The 27819-nt window shown below is 34.5% G+C and overlaps 1 protein-coding gene across 1 annotated transcript in view; it reads left to right on the top strand.

Moving 5' to 3' along the window:
• The first annotated feature begins 1568 nt into the window (after window positions 1-1568).
• Window positions 1569-27819, top strand: part of LOC107556772 (uncharacterized) — a 30257-nt gene continuing 4006 nt past the window's right edge. Inside the window, exons 1-5 of the mRNA XM_016239980.1 lie at window positions 1569-1641; window positions 1725-2038; window positions 21706-21742; window positions 22500-22814; window positions 23106-23198. Coding sequence (XP_016095466.1) covers window positions 1596-1641; window positions 1725-2038; window positions 21706-21742; window positions 22500-22814; window positions 23106-23198 — 805 coding nt within the window. The 5' untranslated portion in view covers window positions 1569-1595. The remainder of the gene's footprint in view (window positions 1642-1724; window positions 2039-21705; window positions 21743-22499; window positions 22815-23105; window positions 23199-27819) is intronic.

Here is a 27819-nt window from a genome sequence, read left to right as displayed (position 1 = left end):
TATATATATAAGAAATGTTATTTATTTTTCAGAAAACATTTTACAAAATAACTTACAATTATTTCAGATTTTGGGAATGTTTCGGGATACATAATTAATTTCGCAAACAGTCTTCGGTTCCCTATCAATCAAAGAGCGCAACAAATGTCTTTCCAATCCTTTCCATTCTCAGTAAGTTTTGATAAATTTCTCTATCTGGGTGTGAGTGTAACGCGCAGGTATAAGGATCTGTTCAATTTTCAAATGTGTTTTTATTCCCAAATCATTTTTCAAAGATCTGAATAATTATATTTCCATGTTTCTTTGGGATAAGAAAATTTCTCACATAACAAAAGAATATTTGGAAAGGAAGAGGGTGGATTGGCAATGGCAATTTTTTTTATTATTACTGGGCAGCCAACCTACATAAACTGATATTTTGGCTTTCTGCTAGATGAAGTGATGAAGCTTTGGTTACTGATGGAGCAGCACGCGTGTAACCCAGTATCTCTACATTCACTGCTCTGTGCTCCAGTCCCAGTGAGCAAACACTATTCGACCAATAATCCAATTATTTGCAGATCACTCAGAATATGGTCTCAGTTCAGACTTCACTTTAACAGTAAACAAGCATTGCCTACTGCACCCATTCTATTGAACCCTTTGTTTCCTCCCTCCTTTATAGATTTGGCATTTCAATCATGGTCTAGAAATGGAATCAATTTGTTAAGGACCTTTTCAGAGACGGCATATTTATTTCATTCCAACAGCAAAGAACGGACTTTGAGATGCCTCAGTCCAATTTTTTAGGTAGTGTCGGGTAACCACATAGAAATTATTGCCTTTTCCTCATTATTGGCTAGACGCCTGATTCTTCTCAGTTGAAATAAAGGCAAGGCCACCATCTCACAAACGCTGGGTGGCAGAGGTGGTCACCTAAAGTATACTATTCGAGGCTCCTCTGGAAAGTTCTACAGGGTCTGGCAGCCATTCTTATCTTACGTTGAATCCTCGTGCATGGGCTATTATATCATAACTGAACCCCCCCCCACACACACACATACATATATGTATGTAGTTATGTGTTTTGGTGTGGAATATGGGAATATGTGAGTTAAAAGAATGTAGTATACGTTTGTGTGGTTGTGACTGTTGCATATTAATGAAAATCAATAAAAATATTTTAATAATAATGTCTATTGTTACTGTATACTAGCCTGTGTAAAACATCTGGTCCGTCAGTTTTATTTTTCATTTATTTTTTCAGCTCTCTTGTTTTCCAATACACAAATGTAAGTCTTACTATACAAATGTAATTCATTAAAATAACCTTAAGCATTGGTTTGACTATAACCATTTTTTCAAATCTCTCTGATAAATTGTCTAATATCTTACAGATGAGGATAATGTGACAAACTGGCAATTTTATGTTGCTATACTTTAAAGTAATTTCATTTAATATAAAAGGCTCATGCTAAATTTGCTTAAACATGGTTTCTAAGGTAACTTCATTTCAGGAAATGACATCAGCACCCCATTGTTGAAGTTCATACAAAAACAGTGTGAAAACCCCAAAGACAGCATTACACCAAGTATAAACTTTTTTCAGCAGATGAATGATGTTTTTATACATTTATATTGTCCTCCTCTTAGAGGTGCCAGGTAAGTGACATTTATAATAAAAAGAAAATGTAAAAAATTTAACATTATTTAAATGTATTGAAGTTTGCTTTGTTTAATTAAAGCAGCTGTGCTGGGAGTGAGTTTGGATCAAGGTCCAAAGGTTTTGTTTAAAGGAGTGGGCAAAACTATATATCTGCCCTGCAAAGTGACTGGTCTGGGCACTTCAGATTATATCCATTGGTACCAAGTTAAAGAGGGTGAAGCCCCATCGAGACTACTGTATATCACTCAAGGAGGTAGTGTTGCTCGTGATACCAACAATCCCCAAGCAACTGACTTCACAGTGGACAAAACAAAGCTTTATGATCTAAAACTGAGTAATACTCAGAAGAGTCATTCTGCCGTTTACTTCTGCGCCTACTGGGACACAAGCAGCGTCCACAGTGAGAAGATTTACTCACATCCTGTACATGAACTATACTGGTAATGTTATTAATGAATGCAATATTTACTTAAACTGTCATTTTGACTTAAGCTTTATATGCATAATAATAATTTGCATAATTTGACTTAAGCTTTATATGCATGCTGGCTGGATGATGGAATTCGGATCTGTTTGGATTGGAATTATAATTGCCCTGGTGTTCATGGACACATTGCGCATGTTTGTATGAGGGTTTTTTTACACACTGTATTTATATTTGTGATTTTGGAATATATCAAGTATATCTTATTTGTTATGTGTATTCCAACATTTTTAAAAGATCAAATTTGTCATTGTTATTTGTCTAGGGATTATGGCTATTTATGGATTTGTATAATGTTCAGTTTGATGAAGCACTTGCTTGAAATATCACTTTTCCTTGTCAGGGTTATTATAGTTAGGCTAACTAAAAAATAAAACTAAGAAATATTTATAAATAGGCTATTTGTTCCTTAAAATACTTGTTATAGGAAATTATGATCCGCACTCACGAGAACTGTCTTCTTTTTACGTTTTATTTGACATTCATCACTGATGGGAAAAGTCAACTTCCTTAAAATACTTGAAAATTAAACAACAAAATAAAATACAATCTAAAAAACACAGACTTACTTTATTTCAGCTAGTTGCCCAGGCAACATTTGTCTTTTTTTATTTTGTTTAATTTTATGTAATAAAATAACTACAACTAAAGCTGAAATAAAAATGAATAAAAACCTATAAAGACAAACAAAAACTAATAAAACTGACAGAAACACAACAAAATTAATAAAGCTTTAAGTCAATTTAAAATGAAAACGTATAAAAATCTCAATGATAGGCTGGTCCTTGTGTGGTGAAAATAAAATGTAAATGACACATTGTGAATTAATAAATGTTTTTTTAAAATAATGTATTCCAAATGACATCACAGTGTCATTATTAGCTAAATGTTTTTAACTGAATTTTACTCAAAAAATCTTCACAGATTTGAATCCAAATTAGCCATTTTAGCAAAGAAAAAAGAAGAAGGGTGCTATTGAGGAAGAAGCTGCTTTATAACCCAGAGTGTTTTTCTTTCTTTTAATTACACGTGTTAAATGAATGTCGATTCCCATCACCCATCATTTATATAGATTGTTTTAGCTTGTGTGAAAAACCTTGTGGTAGTAATGACAACAACATAAACGCAAAGAGGAAACCACAAGGCCATTATCATTACCTTCTGATTGTCTGCTGTTGTTCATAATTCTTCAAACTCCTGGACGACAGAGGTACACATGGCACCGTCTGGAATGATAACATTTGGATTGTTAGTAGTCTTTATAGGTGAGATTTTATTATTGACATTTCTCGTCACAACTACTCACAATTATTCACAATTAATCACAGATTGTTTTTTACTTTTACATTTTAAAATGTAATAAAATATTTCGTGGTAATTCCCGTTTTTTCTTCCTCTTGAGGTTCGCCTCGCGCACAAGCGACTTCTCAGCTAACTTGAAACATTTTAAACGAAAAGTTGTTGTATAGGCCTAATTGCGCTACAAAAATATAGTTTAAAGTCCTAATTAATTAACTTACTGTAGCTACAAACGTTTTATCGATATTCGATACGGATTCTAACAGAAAACTCTCGAGCAGCTTACTGTTGCTATGGTTACTCCTCAGTCGGGAGAAACTGCTGTTCGTTTAGTGGGTTCTTGTGATTAATGTAATGATATAAATAAAAACGTAAGTGTTTTATTGTATGTACACGCTCATAGTATTTTAATGGTTTCTCTTATGGGTTTAGATTGTTTAAATGGACAAATTAGGCATCTTGATTCTGTGATGATTAGGACAAGGACTAAGCTGCTCTAATCAAAAGCGAAGTGGATTCAGCGATGCTTCAATCCAACGCTCTTCACTGGATCGGTGAAGGGTAATACAGTGACCCTGACTATCTCAACACTGGAGCTCAGCGATGCGGGATCATATTACTGCGCGCTCTGGAGTGGAGACAATAGCACAGTGCTAACTGTAAGAGGAAATCATTACAAAAACCTGCTTTTATCATCAAAGCTGATGCTGGAACAACAGCAAGGAGGAGACATTAGACATCTTTGAACTGTGATGGTGCTATTTGTTGTCAATATTTCATTAAAAATGATGTTAACTGTTCCAAAAGTATTCTCAGAAGAACCCTAAACACAGTATTTGCTATATACTGTATAGTGATGGTCAACAATTTTTCTAAAATGTCTTTTATGTATAGATTTTATTTTTATTTTACATGTCACAGTTTCAGAACTCAATCTTAATTTTCAATAATTGTCATCTCAATCGTCTTACATTTATATTTAAATAACATTTGTAACAAAACGTTGAATCTTAATCATAATAACTATGTTGACAATTATTATTTTTTAAAATTTGTATTACATTCAGGACATTCAAATTACAGCTGTCCCACAGCTGTGGCTCACTGCCTCCTGCAAAATAAAAATAAACTATAATTAAGAAGATACAGCAAGTGCGGATCCTTTATTTGAAAGTGATGTTACTCATTGATCTAAGCACCCAAAACTAAGGTTGAGCGCAGTGATTTTTTGGCACTGCCTCCACAATCAACATTTCTGCATAATAAAGTTCTATCAAACATTTATAGACATGGTTACAAAATGACAAAGGTGTTAGTGAAGAGCATACTGAAAATAAATATGAGACATGATGTTTGAAGAAAATAAAAAATAAAGGTAAACACTTGATGGAACAGAACATTTTTATTCTAGTCCAGGAGTTTTATTGAGTCTCCAAAAAAGTGTGAAAATATTGTTTGATTGTTATGATAAATAAAACTAGCTAATTCACTTAGCAAGACAAATGGGTCAGCCATTTTATTTAAGTTCATCTGAATTAAAAAAAAAAATCCATACATATGGAAATGATACTACAGTGAAAATTACCATATATGTTGACATTTGGACCAAATATGTTGGAGGCCTTTCCTTAATGTTTTTCCAAACCAGTTATACATATTTTTAAAAACACTAAATGATTGAGCCTAAAACAAATGACAAAACATTCCACACTGCTAATATTAAAAGTATTTTATTGTCCTCCTCTCAGAGATCCCAGGTAGGTGCCATTCGAAATTAAGCCTTTGAAATATGCCTTTAAGAAATACAAAAAACTGTTTTGGTAGTGACTTTGGATCAAATGTCAACAGATTTTGATCAAAGCAGTGGGCAAAACTTCATATCTCCCCTGCAAAGTCACTGGTTTGCCATCTTGGAATTATATCCATTGGTACCAAAAGAGAGAGATTGAAGTCCCATCAAGACTACTGTATATCAATGCAGTTGGCAGCTTTACTCCATGTCCCAGCAATCCCCGAGCAAATGACTTTACCGTGGACAGAACACAGCTTTATAACCTCAAACTGAGCAACACAAAACCGATTCATGCTGCCGTTTACTTCTGTGCCTACTGGGACTCAAGCAACCACAGTGAAAACATTCACACACTCATTACTGTACATTAATTCAAGGATATTGTCATTAGACAGCATTCATTAGATTTTACTCTTCTGAACATAATGTGACATCTATTCTTGGAGCTGATATTTCATGTGTATAAACCCAATTTCCAAAAAGTCCAACATGCATCCTGAAGAGCATATCTATTATATTTCAGCAGTTCTTTGTTTATCGTGCAGATCTCCAACAGTGGATGGTGCTACTAAAGTGCGAAAGAGGATTTTTTTCACCTTTAAAGCTCTATGCAAGTTACTTCTAATAAACAGCATTTTACTAAATTACATATAATAAATTGAAGAGAATCCCGATGAGACATAATATATCAGTCAGGTGTGGTAGAAATGCATGTTTTTAAATAATTCATCCTGATTGCTGTACAAATTACTTTTGGAAAGAGCGTTGACATTTATCAGAGCTCCCCCTCAGGAAATGACATTGCCAAACTGATGTGTGTAACTGAACAATTTTCTGCAATGATTTTTGCAAAAGAGTGTAAAGAAGTGTACAGGAAACTTTATCATCTTGCATAATCGAATGAACAATGCTCATAAACTTGTGTACTGTTGTTCTCATTATGATCCATGTTAAGTCAAATTTAAAGGGGGTTAAATAGATTAAAATAGGTTAATACATTAATAAAACATAAAGCAGATCTTAGGAATCCCAATATAGTGGTACTAAAATGTAATTGGACACTTGCAATTCTAATTTATTTTACAGAAAACATTTTATAAAATAGCTTTGTTATTAGAAAAACCAAAACTAAATAAAAAATGTCGCTCACTGGATGCTAAACATTACATCACATTCATGGTTAATAATATTGGCCTGTACAAAAAAATCTGGCCCATCAGTTTTATGGGTGTATTTCATATCTGTGTTTTGTTTTCCCTGCACATTCATATCAACCTCACTATAAAAGTTTATTTAAAATAACCTTAAGCATTGGTATCATTCACAAAATCAAATTAAAAGAAAAAGGTGCATCTCTCTAGGGATACATGTATGTGGGTAATGTAAAATAAACTCCCTTTTTTATATTGCTATACTTCACATTAACCTGAAATTCAGTTAGTGTAAAAGGCTTGTGTAAAATGTCTTTTAAAATTGTTTCTAAAGTAACTTCATTTCAGGAAATGACATCAGCACCCCATTGTTGAAGTTCATACAAAAACAGTGTGAAAACCCCAAAGACAGCATTACACCAAGTATAAACCTTTTTCAGCAGATGAATGATGTTTTTATACATTTATATTGTCCTCCTCTTAGAGGTGCCAGGTAAGTGACATTTATAATAATAATCTGATAATAAATTAAAACTGATTTAAATGTACTGAAGTTTGTTTTTGTTTAATCAAACCAGCTGTGCTGGGAGTGAGTTTGGATCAAGGTCAAAAGGCTTTGGTTAAGGCAGTGGGCAAAACTGTGTATCTGTATCAAAGTGACTGATTTGCAGTCTTGGAATTATATCCATTGGTACCAAATAAAAGAGGGTGAAGCCCCATCAAGACTACTGAATATCACTCAAGGAGGTAGTGTTGCTTGTGATCCCAACAATCCCCAAGCAACTGACTTCACAGTGGACAAAACAAAGCTTTATGATCTAAAACTGAGTGACACTCAGAAGAGTCATTCTGCCGTTTACTTCTGCGCCTACTGGGACACAAGCAGCGTCCACAGTGAAAAGATTTACTCACATCCTGTACATGAACTAATGAATAAAATATTTAAATACTTAAATTGACATTTTCTGTTTAAGTTCTTAATTTGAATTAAGCTTTACATGCACATGATGGCTGGATGATGGTATTCGGATCTTGGAACTACAATATATGTAATTGCCTTGGTATTCATGGACCCAATATGCAAATTAATCTGTGAGGTTATTTGTACTCACTGTTATTTGTGATTTTGGAATATATCAAGTGTATCCCATTTGTTATGTGTATCTCAACAGTTGTGAAGATATACATGACATATTTGTCATTTCAATTGGGATTATGGGTTTGTAATTTTGTAAAGTTTGATGAAGAGCTTGCTCGAAATATCAGTTGTTCTTTTGTGGTGAATATACATTCTGGTTAGTAGCAGTGTGCTGACTTTCACTTAAGTTATTAAATTATATGAAAGGCACTGCATTACAGAGACATGTCAGACATAGCCTTCCACAAACATACTGGTCTATTTGAACAAATGCATGAATATAGTATCACCATTACAAAATAAAGGACAAAAAAAGAGTCTTGATCTTATCTGTGAACAATTTAGCAATAGCACTGACCATTGCTTCTGCTAAAAATAATTTTCATGGTAAAAAAGTAATTTTTTTTATGATCAGATTTTTTTGTCATACTGTCTAAGCCAGGGGTCATCAAACTTGGTCCTGGAGGGCCAGTGTCCTGCAGAGTTTAGCTCCAACCCTAATCAAACTAATCAAGCTAATCGAGCTAATCAAGCTCTTACTAGGTATATTTGAAACATCCAGGCAGGTGTGTTGAGGCAAGTTGGAGCTAAACCCTCCAGGACCGAGTTTGGTGACCCCTGCGTGTTGCCAATTTAGCTACTTTGTAGACTTCCCCGCCCCTTTTGAGACTTTTTTCAAAAGTTTAGGGACTTAGCAACTTCTTGGACAAACCTTATCTAAGTTCTCATCTTGCCCACTGATCTACATTCATCTTTATATAGATCAGTGAATTTGTCAGCAGTTGACAACACTGCCCCTGGTCTAAACTGTTTGTGTGAAGCACTGTAATGTCATATCATTTTAATAAGTGTTTTCTTAGCTTCTAATTGGCATAGCATGTGTCAAAGACATTGTGTCAAGCTAGTATAGCAAGTTTTATCTCAGCTGTCAGTGTAGGGACAGTTGCAACACTTTGTTGCAACTATCCCAACATGCTGTCCCTTACCACAACATTGATGTAAAAGCTTGCCATAACTTTACAAAATTGTAAGTTTATGGATTAATAAAGAACCCCTTTCAATAGACTGGTATCTCTCCTTTTTACTTAAGTAAATAGTATTTTTAAAAATTAGTCTAATTATTTATTTATTTCTCTCTCACCATCTCTTTGTCACACACACATACAATAATTTCATGCACACACACACACACACTTATAAAATCAGTTGGATAAAATGGTAGATATGTCTAATTTGCATCTGAAAAGACCAATTACCACTTGGTTAACTGCTAGTTAGTCTTACTCATAGTGGCTGTGTTTATGCAACTGGCCCTAGTTCAGTAAATTTTGACAGAAGTTAACAGAAGTCTATTATTGAATTTCAGTCTCTTGATCTTGGTTGTTATACTTGTTAAATGTTTTTTTTTTACATTTACTATTCTTTGTTTTAATACAGCCGATTTAACTTATTGAAGGCACTGTCTGAGCACAAATAAAATAAAGAACTTGCAAAATGATGCTTAAGAATGATTTTAATTAGGTACATTTGAATTAATATTGCAACTGCCCCGTGGACTGTTGCAACCGTCACCTGGGGTCAGTTGCAACAAGTGTAAATTGTACTTATATTATCATATGTGCACATGTTACGGCAGTGTGGGCGAGTAGCTGACAAATGTGGCTTTATTGCTTTAAAATGTTGTCTTTCCAAAACAAACAGTCTCTGAGAAAGTGAAGGAAATGCAGAATCTGCTCTGGAGAAGGTTTTAATCAGGGTTAAATTGTGCTTAAAAATTAGATGTGTAAAATGAGTGTTGATTCCCATCACCCATCATTTATATAGATTGTTTTATCTTGTGTGAAAAACCTTGTGGTAGTAATGACAACAACATAAGCGCAAAGAGGAAACCACAAGGCCATTATCATTACCTTCTGGTTGTCTGCTGTTGTTCATAATTCTTCAAACTCCTGGACGACAGAGGTACACATGGCACCGTCTGGAATGATAACGTTTGGATTGTTAGTAGTCTTTATAGGTGAGATTTTATTATTGTTGCATAACATTTTTCATTCACAATTATTCAGTCTATTTCGATTTTTAAAAACGTTAATTTCGGGGTATTTTTTCTCTCTCTTGCGGTTCGCCTCGCACGAGCGGCTTGTCAACAACATGCAAACATTTGAAACCAGATACTTTCTGTTGGCCTACTTGTAATGTTATAAAGTCATAAATGATTACAGTAGGCATACTAACGTTTTATATATGTAATGTTCACCTTCTAACAGAAAACGCTCGAGCGGCGTATTGTTGCTATGGTTACTCCTCAGGCTGGTTGAGAGAGCAGCTGCTGTTCGTGAGCTTCTATTTAGAGCGTTCTGATTTTTAAAGAAACACTCGAAAATCAGTTGAAGCGTACATATAGCCTAAGTCTACGTATATGTCAAAAATATCATCGCTTTAATTAAGGTTTCAGATTATTGTGTAGACACAAGCAGCGCATTTGAACGGTTTCTCTTATGTTTTAGATGGTTTAAATGGACAACCTAAGCATACATTATCTGTGATAATTAAGCCAAGTGGTAGAACTGCTCGAATCCAATGCCAGGAGGAAACACTTCAATCCAACGCTCTCCACTGGTACAGACTCAAAGATCAAGCTTTCCAACGATTAATGTACTTCGAAGCTAAATCGAATACAGGCAAAAGCGACCCTGGTGTCCCCGCTAGATATGCTGGATCGGTGAAGGGTAATACAGTGACCCTGACTATCTCAACACTGGAGCTCAGCGATGCGGGATCATATTACTGCGCGCTCTGGAGTGGAGACAATAACACAGTGCTAACTGTAAGAGGAAATCATTACAAAAACCTGCTTTTATCATCAAAGCTGATGCTGGAACAACAGCAAGGCGGAGACATTAGACATCTTTGAACTGTGATGTCGCTTTTTGTCTATTTCATTCATTTCTTTTTTTAAATGTTCAAAATGTGTATCGTGTCTCAGAAGAACCCTAAATACAACATTTACTAGACACTGTATCCGTGACTGTTAACAGGCTTCAATAAAACTGCGATGCTTCAACTATATAATCATCTTCTTATCCCATACCTTGACTTTTATTAAAATATACATTTTTAAATTGTTTCAACACGTTATTTCCTTTTTGTTATATGAAGGTCACATTAATAATAGTTGAAACGTTTTAAAAAACCTTTCATGTGTAGATTTTCTTTTTATTTTACACTTGTCACCATATCTCAATCTGCAATTACATTTAAAATAGCATTTATTACAAAACTGTTAACCATTTAATTGAATTTAATAGGCTACATTGAGAACAAATTACAGCTGTTCTGCAGCTGTGACACTTCCTCCACAATCAACAAAATAAAGTTTTATCAAAAATGAATGGACTTGGTTGCAATAGAGACAAAGGTGTCAGCTCATGCTTGAAAAGAAATATGAGATAAGGCGTATTAAGAAAATAAATAAAAATCAAGGTAAACACTTGATTGAACAACATTTTTATTTCAGTCAAGGAATTGAATTAAGTCTGCAAAATGTGTTAAAATATTGTTTGATTGTGTGTATTTATGATAAATACAATTCTAGCTAATTCACTTGGCACGGTCAGCTATTTTTTTTTTCAAGTTAACCGCAGAATACTATCAAACCCAATACATATGTGGAAATTATATTAAAGTAAAAATGATCATGATTTTCAGAAAACATGACATATGGCATGTTGGAGGCCTTTCCTCTTGTTTTTCCAATCCAGTTATCCATATTTTTTTAAAACAGTAAATGATTGTTTGAGCCTAAACAAATGACAAAACATTCTACAACGCTAATATTAAAAGTATTACAACATTTTAAGGTACATGTTTAGAAAAATAATGTCCTGGTTTCACAGACAGGGCTTTGGTTAAGCCAGGATTAGGTCATAGTTCAATTAGGATATTTAAGTCGTTTTTATAAATGTGTCTTGGATAAAAACACTATGTGCATCTTGAGACAAATCAATGGCACTGACAGAGATTTTAAGATCAGTCAGTGCGAGTTTCTTTCAGTTAAAACAGCCCAGACATGCATTTTAGTCTGGGACTAGGTTTAAGCCGTGTCTGTGAAAGCTTTTTATACTTTAAATAACTGTTTAAGTAGTAAAACAACACAAACGCAAAAAATTCAACAAATGACAAAACATTCTACAACGCTAATATTAAAAGTATTACAACATTTTAAGGTACATGTTTAGAAAAATAATGTCCTGGTTTCACAGACAGGGCTTTGGTTAAGCCAGGATTAGGTCATAGTTCAATTAGGATATTTAAGTCGTTTTTATAAATGTGTCTTGGATAAAAACACTATGTGCATCTTGAGACAAATCAATGGCACTGACAGAGATTTTAAGATCAGTCAGTGCGAGTTTCTTTCAGTTAAAACAGCCCAGACATGCATTTTAGTCTGGGACTAGGTTTAAGCCGTGTCTGTGAAAGCTTTTTATACTTTAAATAACTGTGTAAGTAGTAAAACAACACAAACGGGGCAAAATGCATTTTAAGTTTATAAACATTTTGAGTCTCCCTTCCCTTGCCTCACAGTGCTTTGGTCCAAATGCCTGCTTTCCTTTTACATCACCTACACACACGAGTACAGTGAGAGAGAATAAAGCCAATAGTTGTGGAACTCCAGTAAGTAAGGCTGTCAAGGCCAGGGACAATACTGTATACCTTTACTTTTACTCTCAATACCTTAAGTATATTAGAGTATGCAAGATAATACTTTTACTTAAAGGATAGTTCACCCAAAAATTCTGTAATCATTTACTCACCCTCAAGTTGTTCCAGGTTTGGAATTTTAATTTTTGGGTGAACTATCCCTTTAGCTAAGGTTTTAAATATGACTAGTAGCTTTTCCCCAATATGGTATTAGGAGTTAATAAAAGTAGTTTACTGAAGCATCCCAATATTTCTTCTACTAATCACTTTGTCATAGTTCTAAACCATTTCTCTTTTCCTTCTTTCCCTAAATTAGACCAGACCCCTGTACTGCAGGATAAAGCTGAATGTGCCAGTGCTGGACAGGTTTTTAAATCGTTTTTGGCTGAGCAGGGAGGCCGACAGTCCTGCTGGATCTTCTGAGAAGTGAATGGCAACAGTGATGGGGTGCCACAATCCAGACCCTGGTGTTTCTTTTCTGTCTGGCCAGTGGAACATCATACAGAGTGGTCTCCAGAGTGTTTGACATGCCTCGTTCCACTGTCACCGCATTGTCCTCCGAGTCGCTGAGGAGGTGATTGCCATTCACCAAGAGATTCACCTCCTGAAGACCCCAGAACACATGGAGGCAGGGCTGGGCTCAAAACTGATTTTTTTTTCTGGTGTTAAGCCTAAGCTATGTTGTAAATAGTATGTTGTAAATAGTTGTAAAAAGTACTTTCAGTAATGTATAGAACAATTTGTTTAAATGTGTAAAAAAAAATTTACAGGACAAAAAAAAAAAAAAAAGAATAATGTTTTGTGAAAACATAAGCTGCATTAAAAAAAATTAACAATGTACATAAATGTGAATATGCAAAACAAAAATACAAAACGTACATAATGTACTCAGGCTAATTTACAAATAAATTACACTACAAAAATTAATAATTTATACAACTTATTCATTTCATTTTGAACTTGCATCACAAAAATAAACTACAGAAATTAGGTTGTTTCATTGACAATGTGACATTTAAAAAAAGATACTGAAAAATTTAAATGTACCCATTTTTTCCCCAGTGTTTTCTCTTGGTTAATAAATAATGTATTTGTTAAGCATTCTCTCAAGAAGAGAAAACAGTCCCTCCATTCTCTCCTTGCTCTCCTGTGCTCTTCTCTCCTCGGTCTCTCTCTCTGGAGTTTGATATCCTCGGCTTACATATGCGATCGCTTGCTTCTTCACTGGGTTTTGATCCAAATATTCAATCCTCTTTCAGAAGTTGCAAATGTAAAGCTGACGTCACGCCGCGTTGAGTTCTGGGAAACTTCTCAGAATCAGAATGAGTTTTATTTTCCAAGTGTAAACACACAATTAATCTGTTGTGGTTTTTTTAGGAGCTCTTGGTACATACATATATACATGCATACAAGACATGAGAACAGAAAGGACAATTAAATAACTTCTTTGTTTATCCGCCATACTGGGAGGATCGCGCTGCTCTTCCATTATTGAGTTTAGGGCAGTGGTTTGATTTTCTCTCGTGATTTTGAGAAATGTCACCATTGTATGTCATTCATGCTGCATCGAGAATTGCAATAGTAACTCATCATCATTCTGAGAGAAAACTGGACAATGTAATATGTTTTTTTCTCCTTTTCTAAGGTAATGTTACTGGGATTCTTTTATTGCGAAGCATGTAAGAAATACTGCTGCTGCACATATAACACATATGAATAACCCCCACAAAGCAGGACACACGTTACACAAAACAATATAAGCCAATATATGCATGCCGCTGAATATAAGCATAAACTGCTGCATCAGTGGACATGCATGTATCCACACACACGAAGATGAACAGACAAGGAAAGACAAGACACCCCCACAAAGCAGATCTATCGCCAAGACATTTGTACTGCTGCTGCTCTGAAGAGCCATGTGAAGCATGCATCCATGTGTGCCTGGGCTACCACGCCGACCGGTGTCCTGACATTTTATCCTACCCGTCAGATTGTCCTTCCAGGGCTTACTGTGCATGCGCACATCAATATTGCGTCCTTTTTCTCATGCTGAACAACAATATTTAATGTATCTGCATTACTGTAAGGGTAGGTTTAGGGTAGGTGTAGACGTTAATAAAACACAATGTAATAGGTAGAAAAAAATGTTTTATTGTTGGTTTCCGGTAGCTGTATGCCTTCTAGCCACAACTGAGAATATAACACATAATTACTGTATTTGGATTACTGTAAGGGTAGGTTTAGAGTTGTGGTAGGTGTAGACGTTAATATATGATAGGATATATAGGATATATGTTGCAATCCGATAGATAAGACCCCAGCATCCACCTGAGCAAATATCATAATTTAGTCATTTAATATCTGCTGTTACTTTCTGCACTTCATCAGTCCCAGCGGCAGCATAACAGCTCGTTAATTCGTGTTTGTGCAATGATGAGACAGACAAAGTTAGCCGATGCATGCCATTTTACTCTCTCCTGTAGATAAAGCTATCAGGGTTACAGTGCACAAACTCCTGGGTGGACTGACTTCAATAAACAAATAAAGCAGAATATAAACGTTCTTTCTCCTTCTTCTGAATTACAGAACACACGATAACACACTTTACACGAGCACATTTTTCCTTACTACACTGCCCATAATGCATTTCACTCAGGAACTGCAACAACCATAAGCGCGTGCTTCTGACGCTGCATGCATGCACTCATCACAATGAAAACATCGACCTTAGAAATAACAAACGTGAACACTGCGATCTGCAAACTGCACTACCCATAATACATTTCACTCGGAACTGCAACAGCCATAGCGATAACTCTTAATTTACTTCTCCCGCAACACTATCGTTGATATGACTGTGATAAGCGCATGCTTCTGATGCTGCATGCAACTGAAATCAACCATGCACTCATTACAATGAAAACATCGTCCTTAGAATTAACGAACGTGAACACTGCGATAATGGCCGATGTATATGGAGAACCCCAGTTGAAATGCATACACAAGAATGCTTATTTAATTTAACCTGTTTTCATGTTCGTTACTATTTATGTGTCCTCAGAGCAATTACAAGCTCTAAACTGCCTTTTGCTCCAGCTGTATAAACATAAACATAAACAAACTGCTAATATGCTTAATATTTCGCTGCTGCATACAATGCAAACTGCTAACATGTCACTTAATTTAAAATTGTTTAGGATTGCTCATTTTTGTATTCAATTAGGCAGACCACGCAAATATACACAGCGATATGGATTAAAAGAGCATTCACTTATCTTAGATATTGATTTAGGCTGCTCTGAAGTGCTGCCAACTGCTAGAGCAAACAAAAACCAGTTATTTGAATACTGAGCAGCGAGCTCATTGGCTACCGATACAGGAGGGAACCAATCAGATGCCATGTGACAATGATGTCACCAGGTCAGATTGAGCTAGACCTATCGGACTGCGCCATCTAGAGTTTCATGCCAGAATTCTGTATTTGTGCATTTTTTAAATTCAGATTTATTTATTCGCTTTCTTATTTTTTAGATACTACACTCTAAAAAATGCTGGGTTAAATACAACCCAATGCTGGGTAAAATATGGACAAACACAGCGACTAGGTTGTTTTGACCCAGCGGTTGGGTTACTGCCAAGAAGGTTGGGTTAAACATTTAACCCAACTGTTGGTTTAAAACAACCCAATCGCTGGGTTTGTCCATATTTAACCAGAGCTGAGTTGTATTTAACCCAGCATTTTTTAGAGTGTAGTATCTTTTCCATTAAGAACTAGTATTTGTGCCATTTGTGCTGTTGTGCCATTTTATTTCATTGTTTGGCAGTTCATTCATTAGAATTGTTGTCCCAGTGATTCATCACTGTCAGCAAAATAGTCTTTATGATATTATCAAAACAATAAATATCATATCAGGGCTGTACGTTAACCTTTTTAACATTTATTTATTTTGCATATAGCACTGGTTCTACAGAGGTTGATTGTTTTATAGCACAGGCCACAGATTTCAGACAAACTTTTTTTTAATTTTTTTAAACAAGGCCAGAAATTATTAATAATAACAACAACAAAAAAAAGGTTTTGCTGTGCTTGTTTATTGGGCTGCACAATTTGGTCAAAAATTTTGTTTTTATATATCAATATTACTAATAATTATGTTTATTATTATTAATAAATAAAAACATGAAAACAAAATAAGAAATATTACTTTTGTGATAACACTATTTCACTATAATATACAAAACTGAGTATTTAAGAATAAATATAATATTTAAATATAGCTGCAAGAAAAAGAAAAAAAAATTCTCTACATTGGAGAAATACGCATGGATTCACATGTTTACTTCAAATTTCTTTAAAGAAAAGTATTATTTTTCACATTTTTAACCAAAATAGGGTATATTGTAACTAAGCAATGAGAACACAATTAATGTAATTTCTGTTTCATTCATACTAGTAGCCAGAGGGCACCCTCACGCAAAACTCCACAATTGAGACTCACAGAAGTAATAGAACGTATTCAGCTTTCGCTGTAGAGTTTGTAGTTGAATAACATGCAGATAGAGATGTTTTACTGATGAAACATGAAAACAATAAACATATGATTGTGACAATATATGTGTCACCGAACAGAAGGAGACCACAAATGGAATAACTGGTAAGTGAAATGGGATTTATTACCAACAGGAATGGGGTGCAGAGGAATGGAGAGTCAGCAGGTGAGTCTCTACTTTACTGGTGCTATCCTCAACTTAGCTTGGTGAGCTAACAGGCTCTTTCTCCTTTTAACAGGTTTCCCAAGACGTGGTTAGCAGAGGATGAAGAAGATCGGGATCGGCAGGTAAAAATCCGATGGTGATAGAGTCAGGTAAGTCTGTGGTAGCTACTTCAAGACCAGACAAAGGATGGTGAGGAGGAGTGAAGGTGACCATACTGGTCTTGATTACGTGGTGACAGGTGCGGGGAATCAGAACTCAGGTGACTGTGATCGTGCAGGATGAGTGCTGGGACCTGACGAGGCTGGTGTTACCCTGACAATATGGTTTATCTGTGTTCTTCAAGCCATCTCGGGTACTTTTATAAGAGTAAAGTATATTTAACCCCTTAACTGTCACCGTCCCACCTGTGGGATGTTTGGCGCTCTTTATTTGTTGTATTTTTTCTCTATCAAATCTTTTAGTAATCATCATAAATCATATATCATTTGAAAGCTTAGAAGCCCAAGATTATTCCTGTGAAAACCATTTCGAAATCAGACATTGCGTTACCATGGAAATGGTACTTTAAAATCTTTTGGCAGTCTCCTCCCCCTTAGTGGGCGGTGTCAAGTGTTATATTACAAAATGAATTACGGTCTTTTAGAATCAAAACTTTTTATAATCTTAACAAAACACATTTCATTGGAAAGGTCTGAGTCTCAGGATTCCATATTTGTTGGTTATTTTAGAAGTAATATTGATAGAGAAATCTAGACATTTGTAACAGAAAAATTCATTAAAAAAATTAAATGGAGTTTGGATGGCACCCGGTGGCTGTTTATGGTATAACGCCCTAAATACAATCTCACAGGAACCTCCATTTTTTTCATATCAACTTCAAATTTGGAACATAACTTTAGACATAAGGCTATAATTTTATACCAGTTTAAGAGTAAACCCTGATATGTAAAATATTTATTATATATAAAATAAAATTAATATAGTGCATTTTCTTTACAGTACATTTAAACTACTATAACTTTTTGATAAGTTTTTGAAAAAATTCCACTTTTGCGATAATTTGCTGATTTTCTTCTTTAAAAAGAGACCAACCTTATGTCTGTATTCCAAAGTGTTCATAAATTACAACAATTTAAGTTTGGATAGTGCACCTGCATGCTTATTTAAAAAATGGGGGGTGACAGTTAAAGGGTTAAAGTGCAATGCTAATCGACATAGCCTTTATCACCGTATAGAATAATATAAAGTGTCAACTTAGCTTGGTGAGCTAACAGTCTCTTTCTCCTTTTAACAGGTTTCCCAAGACGTGGTTAGCAGAGGATGAAGAAGATCGGGATCGGCAGGTAAAAATCCGATGGTGATAGAGTCAGGTAAGTCTGTGGTAGCTACTTCAAGACCAGACAAAGGATGGTGAGGAGGAGTGAAGGTGACCATACTGGTCTTGATTACGTGGTGTTTACAGTACATTTAAACTACTATAACTTTTTGATAAGTTTTTGAAAAAATTCCACTTTTGCGATAATTTGCTGATTTTCTTCTTTAAAAAGAGACCAACCTTATGTCTGTATTCCAAAGTGTTCATAAATTACAACAATTTAAGTTTGGATAGTGCACCTGCATGCTTATTTAAAAAATGGGGGGTGACAGTTAAAGGGTTAAAGTGCAATGCTAATCGACATAGCCTTTATCACCGTATAGAATAATATAAAGTAGCATGATTTCTGCCTCATTTTGAGATATGAAATCATGTCAGATCACAAAAAGAAGTTATTTCAAACGTTCGATTGATGCTATGAAGTGAATTTGGAGTAAAAACATGTCATTATATGTACTCTTTGTTGGACAACAGGTTTGTAATCTTTCCTTGTTTTTTCATGGTAACCAATTAGCAAGATAAACTAACATACAAAACCAGTTAGGCCTACTTGACAATCAGTTTCATTCAATATATTAATGTATTGTATTACCATGTGAACTCTGATGAAGGTTGAGAGGTACTCATGTTTATGCAATGATCTGTTTGAATGAAGATATCTCCTGAGTCCTGATACATTCTCATTAACTCTTTATTTGGTTAAGGAAATCTCTGATTAGTAATTATTCCAATAGTGGCTAGTATCTTTTTAAATATTACTAGTAAGCATTAGTTAGATACTAGTACTTATATTAGATACTAGATATTAGATCTCCATAGAAGTCAATGTCAAAAAAAAAAATTGGTACTAGTTACAATTGAATAATTACTAGTCCCTATTGAAATAAGTACTATCATAATAAATAAGTATCTTGTATCTAACAAATACGATCTAGTATCTAATCAATAAGTAGTATAATGATAAGGACTAGCATCTAATGAATAAGTACTAGTGTCTATTTAATAGTTACTAGTCTCTAATAATTGAGTACTACACAGCAGTACTACAGCAGGCAATTTCACTGTGCAATTTAAAAAAAGGAATTAATGAACAGTGCACAATTTAATACAGAGTCTCAGTACACAATAACACATCATGGGCCACTGATACGCAGTACATAATATGAGCAGTGCAGTCAAAATGTTTTGAAGTATTTGATTATGTATTTATTTATTTATTGCTTTGATTGCAAGGAGAAAAGCAAAGAAGTATAGACTGAGGGGTGTTAGGTGGTCTTATGAGATTATGCAACACTTTTGAGACCTGAGAAGAGTATCTAGAGGATAGCCAGAAATGTTTGGATATGTCTTTAATGTCACTTTGTCTAGGGTCACAAATGTACTTTATATGAACATAATGCAAATTCTAGAACTTTAACCACACATTGAAATACAGCTACTTTAGCTGCTTACTTGTTTCGTTTGGTGCCCGGCAATCCAAACAACATTTAAAATCACGTTCATTGCAGACTAACAGGCTGACACATTCTAAAGTGGTGGAAATGAATCCATCATTGAAATGCAGAAATCCCTGATGGAAAGGAATAAACTTAGGGTAAACGTAAGAGTTAAGCTCATGTTACATCTGTAACTCAGATTAGCAATTAGCATGAGGGTAGGAAACTCAATAGCATTAAAACTTCCTGTTTGCTGCTCACTGAAATGAATTCCACCTTTATCACAGAGAAAACACAGACGACGTTCTCTGCCACCATGAATGCTATGAATGCTTTTCTCATGCTTTCCTTTTTCCTGTTTATTCAGTTCATATGCAAAGGTGAGTATTTTATCGTGTGACCTTATAACTATAACTGTATTATAAAACTATTATTTTAAATAACAGAATCAATTACCATTATTATGCATCTAACCTAATAGTCTATAGTCTCTATGAAAAGGAGATTTGATTTGTGAGTTGTTGTTTTTTGCAGTGGATGGAGCCGTGGCGCTGCAACAGAAAATCTCACTGACCAAAGCAGAGGAAAAGTTAGCCATTATAGACTGTCATTTACACATAAGCTGCTGGGACTACATCCACTGGTATCAGCAAAAAGATCGAGAAACCTTAAAGAGAATTCTGTATGCTGACATTAATGATGGATCCGCCAAAAATGATGTTGGTTTTGAATCCATAAAATCAGAAAAGAAAGCATCAAATCATTTTGTTTTGAAAATCACCAAGCTAAAAAAAGAGCATTCAGCAATGTATTACTGTGCTTGTTGGGTCTCAGGCAGCACAGTGAGCCAAAAAAACTGAAGCCCCGCACAAAAAAACCCCCACTACTCTTCCTCCATAGATAAAAACTTATGACAAAAAACATAAGGGTTATCATAACTGGAGTTATGATAGTGTACACATTACAAAAAGTATATTTTTTCAAGTTAAAAATATCATAATTTTAAAAATCTAAATATAATGATGAATTATACGTTTTTTATTCTTGCTCCATTTGAGCTGAACTAACTATGCCTTTTTCATATGTCAAAAATGTAATATTAAAAAAGAAAAGAAAAAACTTACTGACCTTACCAAAGAGATACCCAAACATAATGTGAACCTGTATCAAATTTCATACATCATAAACCTCAATGTCAAATTCAGATTAGGACAGGAAACTTCCTGTTTGTTGCTCATAGAAATTAATTCCACCTTCATCCACAATAAAAGACAGAAGCTCACTAGTCTTGTATCTGCCATGATGAGTCCTCAGATACAATGATCCTTTTTGCTCTTTATTCTCCTTATATGGAAAGGTGAGCATTTCAATGTGTGACCATTTTACCTTCATAATAATCATCATTATCATAAATGTTTTTTTTTTACAGAAAATCTTAGCAAAGCCATTGTTAATGTTTTATCATTATATATGTAAATATATATATATGTATGTATGTATGTTTTTTTTTTTTGCAGTGGATGGAGCTGTGGTGCTGCAACAGAAAATCTCACTGACCAAAGCAGAGGAAAAGTTAGCCATTATAGACTGTCACTTCTCTTCAGACTGCAGATTTTACATCCACTGGTATCAACAAAAGGATCGAGAAACACTCAAGAGAATTCTGTATGCTGACATTGATGATGGGTCCACAAAAGTGAATGATGCTGGTGATGAGTCCATCAAATCAGAAAAGAAAGAATTAAATCATTTTGTTTTGAAAATCACCAAGCTCTGCTCAATGCAGAAGTAATTTTAAAGTGTTTTAGCGCCTCAGTGACCAAAATCAAGATTAATATTCATTTTTTCTTTCTTAGCCAATATTAAAAATTCTACAGGGATTTTCTACAACATGAAGCAACAGCAGATGCTCTTTTGCACAAGATGAACCTTTTTGTTCAAGAACAAATGACTGTGGGTTACAAGAAAGTCTTTGGTTCGGGTACAAGACTTTATGTGACAGGTAAGAAAAAATTCATATAATTAAGGTCTTCTAGGCAGATTTGAAGCATTGTAAACTTAATTTCACACCAATTATACTTGTGCAATTCAGCTGGAGACTCAATAGCTAGAATAGCAATTCCACACTGCTTAACTAGTGTGCTTGTTTGCGTAAAAAAGGAGAAAATATGTTAAAGTCATAGTTCACTCAAAATGAAAAGTCTGTCATCATTTACTCACCTTCAGATCATTCTAAACATGTATGACTTTCTTCTGTGGAACACAAATTAAGATATTTTGAAAAATGTTGTTTTGCCCATACAGTGAAATTAAAAAGGGGTTCAGTGTTGTGGAGCCCACTGACTTTCATTGTACAAACAAAAACAGTAGAAACATTTTTCAAAATATCTTTTGCATTATATAAAAGAATAAAGTCATATGGATGTTGAACGGCATGAAGATGAAGGTGACATTATTTTAATTTTTGTGTGAACTATACCTTTAAAATAGTGTAGACCATCAGTAACAGTGGTCTAAATCAATTATATACCAGGTTAGAAGGTTTTGGATTGTTCAGAAGTATTTGTAATAGACTTAATCTGAGTGGGCAACACTATCAAAAGATTTGGATCTGGAACTCGGCTGATTGTAACCGGTAGGAAACAGTGTCAGAATTTCTTCAAATGCATACAATTATATAATTTTTAAGTAAAAACTTTGCCAGTCATCCTTTTTTGCTCACTGATGACTGAAGCTATGTTCAATGTGTTTCTCTCAAGGTTCACCGGTTAAGTCACCAAAGTTGTATGGATACCTACCGTCAAAAAATGACAAACGTGACAAACAGACAATGTTATGCCAGGCAAGTGGCATGTTTCCTGACTTGGTGAAATTCACATGGAAAAAAAAGAGCGAAACAGGACAGTTGACGGATGTACCAGAGGAAAATGTTGTGGAACAGACTAACAAAAATGCAGTCACTGTGACAAGTATGATGATTATAGATAAAAACACGGCCGAAAACAACGACTACCAATGCACTGTTGTCCATGAGGGAATCACTGATAAACTCCAAACTCTTGAAATGAAGAGAGGTAATTTGAAGAAACTTTGATTTACTACAAATTCCATGGAAATAAAGTTGAATACAACTGATACGGTTTTAGACACAGAGAGCTTGGATTATAAATGATTATTCCTTATTATATATGAAAACCTCATTAAAACCTTAATTAAATCAAAGAATTAATTCGAATTAAAAGTATGTTTTTATTTGAATTAAACATTACAGTGTTATCATATGGATGAAACTGTAAAATTGTATGACATTCAGAAATACATGTGTGTGCGTATTTAATTTTTGTGACTGCATTGTTATATTTTAGAAGACAGTAATCCATCAACGGAATCTAAAGATGGTCAGAACCCACCAACATGTCCACCCAGCTCTGAGGGGACCATAAAAAAGCAAATATCAGGTGAATAAATGAAAAATGAATAGATAAATATATATACATTTGGATAAATATAGATACATTTGGATGGATTTTTTTTTTTAATATATTTTTGTATTTCAAAATCTTATTTCCAAGCCCAAATTTAAACATTTAAATTCTATTTTTGAGAGTGTGATCATTTGTACATTTTATTTTTATGTTTCATAAAGTCATTTAACCGACTGTTATGATTATTATAGAGTCACTGAATTATTCTGATCTAACTGATCCTATTTGTCTTAATACTTTTATTCACACTGTACCTTAATGGACCAAAAAGAAAAGAAAAGAAAAAACTTACATTGTCAAAACATTCCTGCTAAAACACCCATCTGTGGGACGCCTACGTTTACTTCACGAAAAAAGAGCATTCAGCGATGTATTACTGTGCTTGTTGGGTCTGGAGCTCAGTCAGCACAGTAAATATAAAGACTGAAGCTTTGCACAAAAACTGCAGGGTTCCTGTCTTTATCAGAAACCACAAACTTGTCTCTAAACTTTATATAAATATACTACTGTAGCTCAAACAGTAGAGCATGGTGCTAATAACACCAATGAGTTTGAATCAGGGAATACATGAAATGATCAAATGTATGAATGCAATGTAAGCTGTGACTGCCAAATGCATAAATGTAAATGTTTACATTACATGGGAATTTCACTTTGATTTTTTCCAGAAATAAACAATGTAACCAGATTCAGCTTACTGTTCGTGAAAAACGGCTCTGAGCCTGAGCTGCCATCCTTCATGAACCTCAATACAAACTCAGATTAGCATAAGGATGGGAAACACCCTCCCATTTGTTACCCATATGCAGTTGATGTCAAAATATATTATGACAATTTTAAAGTGCTATAAGATGTCAAACTTTATAATTTGCAAGTGCAAAAGGTAATAGACAAAAATCAACTGATACTGAATATGAAAACCTGAAAAGAGAAATTGGGTTCTGATGTCGTTCTGTTCAGAAATAGGGTTCACTGTCCCCATGCCATCTAAGCTGCTCAAAGCTCATTTTCTTTTTTTTTCAGAGAAAGTGCCACATTGTGTACAAGGAAGTCAGATCTATTACCAATCGTTTTGTTTGTAAGTAGCATATTAGGTTTTTGGACAAGACTTTATGTACACTGACATAAATCTAAATTTTTTTATGTTTTTGAAAGAAGTCTCGTATGCTCTCCAAGGCTGCATTTATTTGATCAAAAATAAAGTAAATACAGTATTTCTGTGAAGAAAAATGGTACAAAAGCTGTCAATGGAGTGGTACTTTTTCAAAAGTTACACCTTTGTACCTAAAGGGTCCATATTGGTACACCTGATTAGTCCCTAAAAGGTACTTAGTACCTTTTGAAAGGGTGCTAACACTCCAGTGACAACTTTTGTACCTCTATTTTTGAGAGTGCGATTTAAAATAACTCTTTTCTATATTAATCTGTTTCAAAATGTAATTTGCTGCAACAGAAAATCTCACTGACCAAAGCAGAGGAAAAGTTAGCCATTATAGACTGTCACTTCTCTTCAGACTGCAGATTTTACATCCACTGGTATCAACAAAAGGATCGAGAAACACTCAAGAGAATTCTGTATGCTGACATTGATGATGGGTCCACAAAAGTGAATGATGCTGGTGATGAGTCCATCAAATCAGAAAAGAAAGAATTAAATCATTTTGTTTTGAAAATCACCAAGCTGAAAAAAGAGCATTCAGCGATGTATTACTGTGCTTGTTGGGTCTGGAGCTCAGTCAGCACAGTAAATATAAAGACTGAAGCTTTGCACAAAAACTGCAGGGTTCCTGTCTTTATCAGAAACCACAAACTTGTCTCTAAACTTTATATAAATATACTACTGTAGCTCAAACAGTAGAGCATGGTGCTAATAACACCAATGAGTTTGAATCAGGGAATACATGAAATGATCAAATGTATGAATGCAATGTAAGCTGTGACTGCCAAATGCATAAATGTAAATGTTTACATTACATGGGAATTTCACTTTTATTTTTTCCAGAAATAAACAATGTAACCAGATTCAGCTTACTGTTCGTGAAAAACGGCTCTGAGCCTGAGCTGCCATCCTTCATGAACCTCAATACAAACTCAGATTAGCATAAGGATGGGAAACACCCTCCCATTTGTTACCCATATGCAGTTGATGTCAAAATATATTATGACAATTTTAAAGTGCTATTAGATGTCAAACTTTATAATTTGCAAGTGCAAAAGGTAATAGACAAAAATCAACTGATACTGAATATGAAAACCTGAAAAGAGAAATTGGGTTCTGATGTCGTTCTGTTCAGAAATAGGGTTCACTGTCCCCATGCCATCTAAGCTGCTCAAAGCTCATTTTCTTTTTTTTTCAGAGAAAGTGCCACATTGTGTACAAGGAAGTCAGATCTATTACCAATCGTTTTGTTTGTAAGTAGCATATTAGGTTTTTGGACAAGACTTTATGTACACTGACATAAATCTAAATTTTTTTATGTTTTTGAAAGAAGTCTCGTATGCTCTCCAAGGCTGCATTTATTTGATCAAAAATAAAGTAAATACAGTATTTCTGTGAAGAAAAATGGTACAAAAGCTGTCAATGGAGTGGTACTTTTTCAAAAGTTACACCTTTGTACCTAAAGGGTCCATATTGGTACACCTGATTAGTCCCTAAAAGGTACTTAGTACCTTTTGAAAGGGTGCTAACACTCCAGTGACAACTTTTGTACCTCTATTTTTGAGAGTGCGATTTAAAATAACTCTTTTCTATATTAATCTGTTTCAAAATGTAATTTATTCCTGTTTTGTCAAAGCTGAATTTTCAGCAGTCATTACTGAAGTCTTCGGTGTCACATGATCCTTCAGAAATCATTCTAATATACCAATTTGCTGCACAATAAACATTTCTTATTATTTTCAGTGAAATGTCCATTAGAAACATTTCTGAAGTATCATGTGACACTGCGGTAATGGCTGCTGAAAATTAAGCTTTGCCATCACAGGAAAAAATTAGTTTAAAATAGAAAACAGTTATTTTAAGTTGTTAAAACATTTCAAAATGTTACTAATTTTAATGTATTTTTGATCAGTCAAGTCTTGGTGAGCATAAGAGACTACTTTCAAAAACATTAAAACCACCTATGCTCATTTTATATGTGTGTAATACTAAAGCACAGACTAGATGCTGTAGAATCTGTCACATTTGAATCATGAACCACAAAACAAACTCAGATTAGCATGAAGGCCGGAAACTTAATATCATAAACCTCCCATATGACCTCCCCTCATCCCAGAATGAAGACAGAAGCTCTCCAGACACGCTCTGCCATCATGAGTCTTCAAATGCAGTTATATTTTTTGTTTCTCATTTACCTTTTATGTAAAGGTGAGTCTTCTCATTTTGAAGTTTTCAATATACCATTATTTTCTCTGTTATAATTTTCAAGTTATACACATTAACATGATATTTATATCAGCTATTATATCTTACCTAGGGCAACATACTGTTTTTAAGTCAAGTCTGATTGTTATTTTTTTATTTTTTGCAGTGGATGGAAATGTGAAAATGCAACAGAAAATCTCATTGACCAAATCTGTGGACAAGACAGTTGTTATAGACTGTAATTTTCCATCAGACTGCAGTGGCTACATTCACTGGTATCAACTAAAAGAGGGACAAACCTTAAGAAGAATATTATATTCATCAATTTCAGGTGGAGCCACAAACAATGATGCTGGTTTTGAATCATTTAAAATAGATAGGAAACCGTCAAATTTGGCTCTGAAAATACCTCAACTGAAAAATGAGCATTCAGCGGTGTATTACTGTGCCTGCTGGGTCTCAGGCAGCACAGTAGTAATAAATATTAACACACTGTACAAAAACTCAGCAGGCTGCTTTAATCTGAAACCACAAGCCACAAGTTTTTATGATATAAAAGCCATCTGCTAAACACTGAATCAATGAATTTCATGCACTATAGTGTTTGCTGATCCTGAACACTTGGGAAAAGAAGGACAAGGTTTAAAAGGGCAAGGAATGAAATTTTAAATGATGAAGGACAAATGTGCTGATGAATTATAAGAAACTGTAAGCTGAATCAACAGAATTGAACTAGCTGCTCAGATAAGCAGACAAAAGGCATTCACTTCAAATCATTTTTAAATTAACTGATTAATATACAATTTTTTCTAAAAGTTTAGTGGGTCCCCTTACCGACAGACCACCGTGTTCCCACTGTGGAGTCAAATCTCAGCTTGTTGTCCGGCCATGAGTCTGTTGGAAGACTTGTAAATAAACTATTGCAGTCCCTACTGGTAACAGAGTGATATGGCACAGTTATTGCTGGATCTGCTCAATGCAGAAGTAATTTTAAAGTGTTTTAGCGCCTTCTATATTACAATTAAATCCTAATCTAATCATGACAAACTATATATCGTTGGAATGGTCTAAGACTCCTAAATAGTTATTTTACCAATGTTTTTGTTAAAAATTATGTAGGAAAAGTAATAGATTAATTTTTGACAAGAGTGCATCTCAAAAATCTGCAACATAACAGGAGTTCTGACCCTTGTCAAAAAAAGTCTTCTTTGTTCACCCTTTAGAAATCAT

This window comes from Sinocyclocheilus grahami, unplaced genomic scaffold (genome assembly GCF_001515645.1).
Source record: "Sinocyclocheilus grahami isolate Dianchi unplaced genomic scaffold, SAMN03320097.WGS_v1.1 scaffold21.1, whole genome shotgun sequence".
Lineage (NCBI taxonomy): Eukaryota > Metazoa > Chordata > Actinopteri > Cypriniformes > Cyprinidae > Sinocyclocheilus > Sinocyclocheilus grahami.
Note: the sequence above shows the minus strand (reverse complement) of the source record. Positions and strands in the feature narration are given on the sequence as shown.